The sequence below is a fragment of the Lissotriton vulgaris genome, chromosome 10, assembly GCF_964263255.1.
Source record: "Lissotriton vulgaris chromosome 10, aLisVul1.2, whole genome shotgun sequence".
NCBI classification, from domain to species: domain Eukaryota; kingdom Metazoa; phylum Chordata; class Amphibia; order Caudata; family Salamandridae; genus Lissotriton; species Lissotriton vulgaris.
In genome coordinates, this window is record NC_141698.1 from 834,649,052 (window position 1) to 834,661,096 (window position 12,045).

Sequence of the window (12,045 nt, forward strand, 5' to 3'; positions counted from 1 at the left end):
TGATTTTACGCTCCTCTCTCAGCCACAGCAGCAAATACCGCGCAAACGTCTGTCACCAGCGTGAAACCACTCACTCGTGACCGCTCCCACGCCAAGCACCAGCTGCAGGACCCCGAGCAGCACCACCGCCGGCTTCATGTTGAAAATGAACTCCTGCCTCCCACGCCCCCTTTAAAGCCCCGCGAGGGGCGGCAGCTGAGGCTGATTAGCAGCCTGCCCCCTCCCGCCCAAGGAGCGCCACTGCTGCGGGGCCCGTCATGTGATGGAATTAGGCCGGGACGCTGCCGCTTCTCTGTACCCCCAGCGATCCCGCGCTCATGTGCCCCTGAGAGAGGCTTACGGAAAACGCCGAGTCTGAGAATCCAAACTGCCTTGCCCAGGGGCGTAGGAGACACTAAAATTCTGGGGGGGACAGGGGCAACCTTGTGGATTTTCCATTGACCCTATACAAATCACCGCCCGTTAAACAAATACAGTCGCATAGTTTTGAAGTGAAATATTGAGAAAAGAAGGCATGTAGTCACAGTTTGCATGTATGCTTTATTGTTATTTACATTCACATAGTAATCAGACCTAATGTTAAAGAAACATGTATATGAATCTTGCATCTTCATGCACCAAGCAAAAAAGGTAGCTGACTTCGGGTGAGGGCGTCATGTTTGTAAGTGCATTATGGTTTGAAAAGTACCTGCTGCTGCATTCCTGGTCTCCAGCAATTTTCAGGCAACAATTAAAATGTGAACATAACTTTGGTGATTAATGATCTTTATTGAGAGAGATCAGAGGTCTGACTACTGGAAGTTTTGTCACATGTTAACGTAACCACGTGTTAATATGCCTGCTGCAAAGAACATGTACCACGCAGATCAAAAAATGCATATAATGTAAATAGGTCAGTGAGTTACTGCTTTTGTCTGAGAGATTCTTTTGCTATTTGCAGTTTATAAGTTAAAATCCTAACATTGAACAGTGAGCTATTAACCGTCATCAAAGAGCTGCATGAAAACTGCAAGGTATAGATTAGAACGTTATGATTTTTACCCAGTCTTTCATTATCCGAAGGTTGGAAAATGGGTTCATTAGGATAGAAATCAATTCTGATTATTAAAGAGAACCCCCAACCATGGTGTTATGTTTTAAATTCTGGGTTTGTGCTTCTCTAGTGTTGCAAAGCGATCTGTGCCCTGGGCAGTCCCCAACTTTTTGCTGACTGGTACTGGTGGTACTTGACTCTGGCTGACCCTGGCCTCTGACTAACCAGGCCCAGGGCCAGTGCTATGTTGAAAGAGACACTTAGAAATACAGTAAAAACACCTACATACACTAGGGTGCACTACGGGTTAGAGTACCCCTATGATTGACATGACCTCTCCTACAAAGGCCCTAGTACATAATAGGGCATGGGGATTGAAACTACCTTTAAGTCCCTACTATATATTAGGGCATAGTGGTTTAGAGGCCAGCAGCCCTTCCTGCACTTGCATGTGTGCACTGCTGTAGTTTAAAAGCAGGCCCATGTTGGAGGACTGCTTTTAAAATGCAAATTGTGCCCTGACTTTTGGGTTTGGGGCACTTACAAATTGATAAACTACAATGTTGGGGCATATTAGGTATCCACAGGGGTTCCCCTAGGTGTCCCAGGGGTTAGAGGTAAGGTATCTACAAGGAGGACCCTTATAAAATGAGTGTTATATGCCCTGGGTTTAGTGAAATTGCACATTTCACTGCCTACATTGTAGTAAAGTGCTTCCCAAAATCGGCTTTTGTGCTAGGAGCACTGTGAAGTGAGGATCTGCAATATTTTGATATAATCAGAACCCCTAAAGTCTTTCCTATGTATTCTAGGGGTGGGGGTGGGGGTCCTGTAGGTATAAGGAGGATCCTCATATAGACCCTGGTATTGGATCAATTGGCCAGTTAATTTTTCTATTGCAGATCCCCAGCCCATAGGTTAACGTCGCAAGAGGTTATTAATTAATAACCGGAGAAAGGATAGTCATACTACTAGGATTAAAAGACTCAGAAGAATGTTAATGATAAATGCAACAATGTGGTATTGTTGAATTTATTCTAAAATGTACAGACAATAAGTTGTAAGACTTTCTTGTCTGCAAGCCACAATTTAGCCCTCTAGTTCCCTGCCCTGATTTGTCAGAGGTAAGTGGATTGGACTTGCTGTTTTAAGAGGTGATAATTGACCCCTGGAGTTAGGAGACATATCTGGGAGTAGAGGTTGCTGGTCATGGGAATGCCAGAGCCAGGGGGAGGGATAGTACATAATGCTCTTCAAGGGATAGAGGAGACAAGCTGGGGTAATCACTTTACATCTCTCTCCCCACAGTCGGATGAGGGGATTAAGGAGGAATTCCCAGGTATAAGGGGAGTGGACCTAGGTAGATGAAGCCATCCTGTAGGCTGGTTTAGTTATTAGTTCTGCTCCCTCTGCTGGAAAATCAGCCATGATGAATTTTGGAGAAATTGTGCTCTCTTTGGGAAAATAATGCCACACTTTAGAGGATGTGGTCATACCCTGGAGCAGTCCCCTGCACCTCATTGGACAGCAGTGTCCTCCTTCTTGACCCAGAGAACTTGGAATACGTATCTGAAAGGGACAAAGCCTCTCAGATGATGTTGCTTCAAACTTGGGAGAAGAAGGGTCCCTGCTGAGGAGTTTGATTTGCACCAACCAAGCCCTGGACTCTGAAGATTGTGCCTGGTGCACAATCTGGAATTACAGTCCTATGGACTACCTTGCTTCAAAAAGACTAAAGAGTGGACTCCTTGCAAGCTGAAGGTTAACAGAGCACACCTAGACCACCAAGAACCCCCAGCCTGGAGAACTACCAGTTAATTTGAAAGGACAAACGTCCAAGTGGATTGTGGTAACTGAAGTCCATTTCAAGGACCATCTTGGAGATTCTGGACTCTTGGAGTAAGTTTTGGACACTTTGAGACCCTTTGAAAACTTCAGGAAGAAGTTCAAGAGGTTTGGAGAAGTTTGGAGCAACTCTGGTAAAAAGCTCTATAAGTGGACCGACTCACTTTGGCCAGCCAGGCCGACAACCATCAACCATGAGTTGGCCTGCCGCCCAGGTTCCTCTGGCTGAAAAGCTCCAGGCGGTTGTAGGCGGAATCCCAAGCTGGTGAACCCTCACCAAATCCGGCCTAGTGAAAAGCATTGAGGGACCATGCAAGAAAAAGCTCTGCAAACATTTCTAATTCCAAACTTAGAAAAGGTGACCGGGGCCAACCATGAGAGCCAAGCCACCCACCATCAACTGTGTGCCAGCCTGCATCCCTAACTCGTACGGCTGGAAAGCTTCGGAGGTTGGACTTCCATAGGTTTGACCGGGACTTCGTTGCAAGGCAAGCCGGCGAACCCTCCGCGAATCAGGGCTGGCTGAGAGCTTCGACGGACCCCGTGAAGAAAAGCTCCAGAAAAGTTTTTAAGTCAGAAAGTAAAAACTTTGACCAAGACCTACCGCAAGGAGTAGTCCCGCAGGGCTTCATCATGGTTGGTCTGAAACTTTGACTTTGAGCAGGTCCAGCGTGACCAGATGTACCAAAAGGGGATATACGTTTCTATGTGCTACATCATGCTAAATTTTTTAAAAGTCATATTCCCGGTTCCCTACATTGGATTTTTTTAATTTTAAAGAAAAAAATATTTTGTATTTTTATAAATTGGTGTTGGATTTTTATTGTGTGTTGTGTCTTAATTACTTACTGAATTGGTGTTTAAATGCTTTACATACCTGCTCACAGCCAAGTAACCAAGGGTTGAGCATGAGAATACTTTTCGAAGACTGGTACGGAGCTATATATTGAGGTAGTGTCCTTATTGCCGGGGACAGATATACATTCGCCCCTACTATTAACCCACTTTCCAACATCCAGACCAAGCACTCTTAAACAACACTGTCTACAAGTATGGATGACATGTGACTCCTACACTCTGTAGTTTTATTTACCATTACCTATACACAGATGTACACACCTATGATTGACTGCCTCTGTGTAGTGTGAATGATGTAAAGTGTTGACACACTGCACTGGTATGAGTGGCGCTATATAACTAATTAAATGCATCTGAGAGAGTGGTTATGGAGACTTGGGCAGCACTATTAAAGGGTGGTGGTAGTGAGGGAATCTGTGGCGGAGCTGGGTTGTTGAATACCAAGGCTGTCTATCTGATTTCATCGCCTGCCTCCTTTATCCACCAACATACTCTCCCTCCACATTATCTCACTCTTCCAGGTACTTTCTCATCTTTGCTTTCTCCTTTTTCTCTGTTTTCCATATTTCCCTTCCTCCTTCTGCCAACAACCCGTGATGCCTTTCTCTTGTTCGGTTTTAGTCTGATGGTTTAACCACATGGCTGCTGGGCGTTTCCCCCCCCCTGTGCTGGAAAATGCCATTTTAGTGGCACCATGACGAGCTCAGCTCGTCATCAGCACACAACACCCGTGGGTGATGACGAGCTGAGCTCGTCATCAGCATCGAAAGGGTTAAATAATGTACCGGTCTCTAACAAAGAATACAGTTACGCATCACCTGCATACACCAACTTAAATTAAGCATCATTAGCTTGCAGCCCACAAAGGTAATGCCAGAGTGGCTATTCTGGCCCTTTCTGCATTGTACATCCTTCCTGAATAGCAGATACACACTTGTCTCTCCTTTCTGCAAGACACAAGGATCCCAGCCTTCTCCCTTCCCTATGGAAGGGAGAAGTGTGCGTGGCGATTGGTCTCTCCGACTGCCAGCAACCGCCGATATTGTAATATGGCGGGCAGCAATGCAGTCATCAATGGCGGTGGGACTGTCAACGACGCGGTGATGTGGCAGTCCCACCACCATTATAATCACCCCCTAAGTTTAATGTGCATGCAAATCCAACATTACCAATCCCTGGTAAGTTGTACTACTAGAGAATTAAAAGTCCAATGGAGGTACCAATGGACGAGGTGGACTGGCCTCAAGGGTCTTGTGACCTCAGTGACAGAGTCACTGTCGCTCTAGTGTGTGCTTCTTCGTATGCCTGCTCACAAGACTGGAGGTGAACTGCATGGATTGTGGTGGACAGGCCTTCAAGGTTAACCCACACTTGCCACCATTAGGGTCCACCTGCTGGTGCTCAGACACCAGGGCTTCTAAGGTCTATTGGGCCTTCTAAAGTGTAGCATCCGAATGAGCTCTGTCAGGATGGACTGGTCATGAAGGCTGAAAATGGTGCTCCAGTTCCAAATTTGGCAGCTCTGGCCAGAGTGCCACATCCTCTCCCCCTCTGAACACCATACTGCCCCACTGGGAGAAACTGGCACTGCCTTCAGCTACAACCCAATTGTGCTGAGATTCAATTCAAATTGTGCATTGGACAAGAATAAAATGCTTTCTGAAAAAAACGTAACACCCTGTAAAAAGCAAACACCGAATGCAAGGATGAGCAAAGCATGTGAAATGTAAGCAGCATGTAACAACGTGGTTACCTTAACGGTTTTAAACTCATTATTCAGAAATTAGTAAGTGATTTTGCCTGAAAAGTTCAGGATATGACTACAGGACCAGGAAGGGACCCGTTTCAATGTCCATTGCTTATATCCTTTCAAAATGTAAGCACTTTGGTTTAAAAAAGACCAAATCCTTCAACACAGAGCTGCTGTACACATTTTATAGGCTAAAATAATTATAACAGTTGAAAACGCTCATATTAAACGTTTTTCAGTCCACCTCTCAACCAGGTATTGCAGTCCCTTTATGAATGGTGCACTTCCCCACTCTGGGGAAACAATGTTGTTCAAAGAAAGAAGATAAAAAGAAAGTAGCGCTTCACTGGAGAACTCTGTAAAGCACCGCTAAGGTGCATGGGTGTAAATAATAATCTGGCCTGTCTGCTGATCACTCTGTATTGCTTTATTTGGTTATTTAATTATTTTTCTTATTTTGATACTTTTTTCTCTCCGCCCAAGGTTGTACTTTGGGATAGAACCCTGTCGGAAAAGGAGGACATTTCCAGCCAAAGTGTTCTGCTCGTTTCTGGATCTATTTCACTTGGGAACAAATAAAGAAAAGGAGAGGCAAGAGAGTGTATGTAACAGCTGTCTTTTGAAATCAGCACTTAAGGATAAGCGAGAAAGATACAGAAAGAGAGGGAGGAATAAAGAAAGAGAGAGAGGGACGGGGAGGAGGGAAGCTACCAGAGGCAGAGCAGGAGAAGCGGACACTATCCTTGCCTTCTCTGGGCATGAAAGAAAAGAGACAGAGTTGTTTTCTTTCTCTGCCCTTCCCAGACTGGCCAAGCCTTACATAGCTGCCAAGGTTTCAGATTGATATGTGTGACATTTTCATAATTTCAGTGTAATTATGAGTGACATTTCAACAACTATGAGTGACACATTCTCATGAGCAAAATCAAGACGAGGGAAACATATAAATACCTGCAATTACACCGATTTGGGCAACGAGAAACTCTAATAAGATCTTAAAACTGTAGAAAGGTACTAGGAGAGGAAGGGCCCTAGTATGGTGCCCTTGTAACCCGATTGTACTGTTAAAAACACATGTGTACCATGATATTAATCAAGTCTTTCAGAGGCAGTTCTTTATTAAAGTTCTGTGCACATATGCAGACACAGGCAGTTAAATACAAGATATAATACATACTGGATACAACAGATTGTGATTTGCATTATAAAATTGACACTATACTTTTAAAGTCCATATGTTTTGGGGAGAGTGTTGGGGACTGATGGTAGCCACACATGCCTAAAAATCTCCCCAGACGCCTAAAATGTCCCCAAAATCTCCCCAGACGCCTAAAATGTCCCCAGATGCTTCTCTGCAACTTTGAGAAATTACTAAACAGCTCACTGGCCTTTGTTTCCATAAGCGGCACAAAATCACACTTTCTTCCGTGATTTTAGAGAGAAACTCATAGGTAAAGTCGACATTTTAAAATATATTTTTTCAATTCCCTTTTTCTTTACCCAGAGGAATAGTCTCTGTCTCCTACAATGTACAGATAGGGTGTCCGCAGTAAGAAAGCTCAGAGGGTTGAGCACTTGCTGGAGTGATGTGTTTATGCCATGAACTGGCCTTCTGGGCTACTTCCCACAGTTTGGCCGGCTAACGTAGACAGGTGTTGGTAGCTGCACTTCAGTAACGTGGCTTCATTAGCAGAGTTATACTCTGGGGGTACGTGGCTTGTGCGTCATCAGTCACACAACAGGAAAATCAAAACAAACAACACAGGCATTTAAAATCGAAACTGAGTTAAGGCACAAAAAAAGCAATGCTTGTTCATTCTACTAGAGCATCTTACTGATCCGCAGCTTATCAAACAACGGGGTAAAAGGTAGCTGAGTTATAACCCAAAAATCAATAATTACTGCACACACGGGTCACACGCTGGGTGACTGTTTTATAGCTACGAGTGGGAGGGACATAGGTTACATTTTCTGAAAATATAAATACACCAGCAGGGGCGGGGCTGAGGAGGCATGTCTCTTTTTGTGATCCTTTTACTCCACACATGGACCGCCTGGTGGCATAGGTTTGGTAAATACTGTGTGTTTATGATAGCACACCGGTCACCCACAGGAGGAGCAGGGGTATTGTCTGGTTTCTGACCTGGTTATCGCACACGTGGGTTAAAGTGAGTCCGTAAGTGCCTTGCGTGCTGCATGTTTTACTATTACTGAATAGTATGCAAAATTATTACATTTTTTACGTCTCACATAATTTAGTCAACTCTGCCACATCATTTGAGCCTCCATTACCTTAGGGTCCCTGGCACTAGATGCAGCATGTGCATGGTAACCTTAATTTTCTGTTTCGAATGAGTCGATCAGAGGCACACTGCTTGCAATATTAATGTACTGAGCAAAAGCATCTGTGCTCTACCTTTTATCTTTAAAAGTGCGAACACCCACATTTGTTTGTCATGATTGCTTGTGGGGCGTCGCGCTAGCTCCCCTCATTGGATGACTGGGAGAGGATTGTTCCCATCAGAAGCCACACTGTACCGCCCTCTTTCTCATCATTTGGGTTCTCCTTACCCAGGAGACAAAACGGCCGGTCTGATGTTACCGTGACCGATGGATGTGACAAGTGGGTAGTATGTATTATTCAAAAATTAAGGTGGCTACTGAAAAAAGCAGTGTATAGTGATAAGAGTGAAATAGTGAGGGGTTTTAATAAAATTACTACTGCTTTAAGTGAATAGTAATGATAAAATATCACCTGAGAGTCCCAGGTTGTGTACTCAACCGTATACCATATGTGATGGTTGAGAGGCTTCACCCCACCTGGCTGCGGCTCAGGTATGAGGAGCACCGCTCTGACCGTCGATGTCTCCTGGCAGTCATCCGAACTGTCTGGGAGCAGTAGTTTTACATAACAAGGTCCCGAAGAATGCATTTGAAAATTTGTTCTAATGATGCAGAAACATGTTGACCACCATCAAGTACGGTTATTATTTCAAACCCGCACTTGCACTTGCTTTTTAACCTTAGGGATTGGGAGATACTAATAAAATTCGTTTTTCTACCCGATTCACCTAATTTTATTAAAACCCCTCACTATTTCACTCTTATCACTATACACTGCTTTTTTCAGTAGCCACCTTCATTTTTGAATAATACATACTACCCACTTGTCACATCCATCGGTCACGGTAACATCAGACCGGCCGTTTTGTCTCCTGGGTAAGGAGAACCCAAATGATGAGAAAGAGGGCGGTACAGTGTGGCTTCTGATGGGAACAATTTTCTCCATATGCTCTTGCGCCTTGACTTGGCCTGCATAAACCAGCATGCACGGTGTTCTCACGGGTGTTATCTGCGTAGTATTGGTTTTGTGATCCATGTTGATTGACTTACTCTGTATGACTCCCAGGTACAATTTGTTGTTATAATATTGTGTTTGGGGCATGTACTTGGCCGGTCGTTAAACCTGCCCTCAGACCCTCCTCCCATTGTTTGTTGTGTATGTGACTGGGAGAGGAGCTGTAGTGCGGATGGCTGGAGGAACCACCAGCTAATCAACGAAACTAGATTAAAACTCAAATTAGGGCTCAGCAAAGTAAAGCCTATTTTTAAACACGACGGTCACTTTTAAATGAGTGTTTTATGAGGCGCATTTGTAAACATCCGCCGATTATGGGAATAAAACACTAACACATGAGGAGGGACATGAGATACAGGATGACTGAATGCGTGTGACTGAAGATCTTCAGTAGTAAAAGCCTTACTGCAGAATAACAAAGGGCAGAGGGCGGGTTTCCTCTTTGACTGCAGGGAGATGAGGTCACGGGTCAAGTACAGGGCCATTAGGTAGCGCTTTCGCGCGCTAATGGCCCTGCGAACAACAGAAGGGAGAGGGGAAATTCTTTTGTCCCCTCGCCCCCCACCCTTGTCCCCCGTGTCCCCCCCACTCAAAAATCTGGGGGGGATATGTCCCCCGCGTCCCCCACACTTCCTACGCCCATGGCCTTGCCGTCTTGCTTGAGGGGTATTTGCTGACCACGTTGGGAGTTCGCAGGGGAGAGCTGCATCAGGGCATCTGGTCCCCCCATCCCCCGCTGCCGCCTACAAACCGCGGCCGACGAGCGGGGGGACTACAGCCCCCACAATCCCTCCAGGCCACGCCCATTGACGCTACCAGCCGCGCCCGGGGTGCACAAAAAGAGCGAAGCTCCTTCCGCCTTGCGGGACCGCGCCGGGCAGAGGGCCGTCCGGGGACAACCAGGGACGGGACGGGCCACCCCCTTGACACGGACTATTGCGACAGGTACTGTTGAACTTGGACTGGCTGTCTGTGCCTGATAGGACATTTGAACTTGTTGATACTTAGCTGTTCAACTAGGAGGAGGGGGGGTTGGGTAAAAACATAGTAAATATAGTACTAGATAGATTTAGCGATCTACAAGAAGGAAGCTTGGCCTGTTCTTTGGGGAAGTTTATGAGCTAGCCAAAGATTACATCCACTATGTCTAATCACCCCAAAACACGCTCGGCTATGAGAAAACACACCTAGTCGAAACTCCTAAACAAACTCTGGCTGAAACAAACATTTCTGCTCCCAACAAAGCTAAAAAAACCCACCGCAATTGATTTGATGTTGAGGAAGGTATCTGGGGAGATAGAACGTATGGAAAGGAGCTTATCCGCCTCACCCAATCCAATAGTAGCTACCCCAACGCAATCTAGAGATCATACGATAGCTGACAGCCCCAACATGATTGAAAATAAGCAAGTAACCCGTTAGAGGGCGTTCCCTGTGCTCACCCCTCACCTTTCTCTGGGGCAGAAAACTCAGGGCACAGTCACCCTATCCCCCTTAGTAAACCTAAACAACGGGGGAGGACTAAGGGACAACAGAGAAAAAACAAGTCACTTATACGAGATGGTCGCCCCAAAAATAGACAAGAGGTCATCCTGGTAGATAACAAGGTGCACACAAACACAAATCCACCAGGTTGGATTGAGGAGATTATAGGAGAACTCAAGAAACACATGGAAACTTTTATTATCACCCAGTTGAAACCAATCATAAGTACGGTGGACAAAATAGCGAGCAAAATGACCAAACAAGGCAAGACAATAGACCTGACAACTAAGAAACCCCCTTCAGGCCCAAATCAACCCATAAGTGTGGCCACTAATAATACTAATAATACAATGACAAATAACAATTGTGTTAGCCATATCCAACACACGATTGCCCAGGTACCTGATGTCCCGAAAGTTTCACAAGATCTTAGAGGGGGACTAAATCAAAAGACGAGCACCAAAAATATTGATAAAGCCCCCCAGCAACCGCTCACACAAAGGGGCCAGGAAGACCATCATTTAAGAACTGGCCCCTATAGCCCACCCTACATGGACTTTGACCCTTTCTACAGCCCAGATAGCCCCCCCCCCACATATAAATTTACCACCAGAAGCCAGTCCCTATGTAATAGTATTTGCAAGGGTACCGGAACTCAGGGCATTAGACAAAGAATCACATTCTCAACTACATGCTAACATTTCAAAGGGGCTGGATCTTCACAGACCATTGAACAACGGGGAAAGGTGGGAGATAGTGCATGTAAGAAGAGTTAACTGGCTTGGAGGTAGGAGAAAAGATATAAGAGGGGATTGCATTGTGACAAATTTCAGAGATGCTAGATTGGTGGATTATATACTGAGGAACTCTAATAGAAACCACACTAGTACAATTTGTTCGCTCCCCCTTGGGTACTTTTACCCAAGGAGATGGAGCAGTAATAATTCTGACCACTCAATGTGGAATCCTAGAAGACCACAACATACCCAAAGGGATAGAGCCACAAACTACCTGACCAGTTTCTACCTCCCCGAGACTATCCCCAGTGGAGAAACAGATTTGCCCCTCTGCAGTCGCTCGATGAAAATGATTGACTACCCCCTACAGACAAAGAACATGTAACAACTACTGCATCAGGGGAACTAGCAAGTCCTGTAATAGAGGATGGAATTGTTAATAGTAGGAATGGGTTAATAATAAGGACAGAAGACCCCCCAAAACAGTGGGAGGAGAACGATAAGGTTTCCGAGACCTATAAAATAGGAGAGGGTAGAGTAAATGAACACAGTATAGTGGGAAAGAAAGCAAACAGGGCAGGATTAACATTTTTGTCTTGGAACGTAGCAGGCCTGGGGGGCAAATTCGACAATAAAGAGTGGAAAGAGTACATAAGGGGCTCTCATATTATAGCCTTACAAAAAACATGGGCACGAGACCCTGACTCCTGCCAATTGGAGGGCTACAAATGCTTCTTCAGGCCAGCCCAAGGAGTGCAATCTGGGAGGGCGAAAGGAGGGTTAGCGATATATGTCGATTTAGACCTAAAAGGCACTTGTTCACAACCTTTGTGGGTGTCAGATACTATACAAGCAGTGATATCACAGGGACAAGGACAGAGATTTCTAATTCTAAATTTTTACAATTCGGGGTCAATTGAGGGAAACCTTCCCATACTTCTAGAGTTAGAGAGAAGGCTAAATGAAGAAACAGACCTAA

At 45.2% G+C, this 12,045-nt stretch overlaps 1 protein-coding gene across 1 annotated transcript in view; it reads right to left on the reverse strand.

Moving 5' to 3' along the window:
- LOC147688856 (protein QNR-71-like) overlaps positions 1-138 on the reverse strand; it is a 54,052-nt gene extending 53,914 nt beyond the window's left edge. Inside the window, exon 1 of the mRNA XM_086941761.1 lies at positions 75-138. Coding sequence (XP_086797887.1) covers positions 75-138 — 64 coding nt within the window. The remainder of the gene's footprint in view (positions 1-74) is intronic.
- Positions 139-12,045: the final 11,907 nt, after the last annotated feature.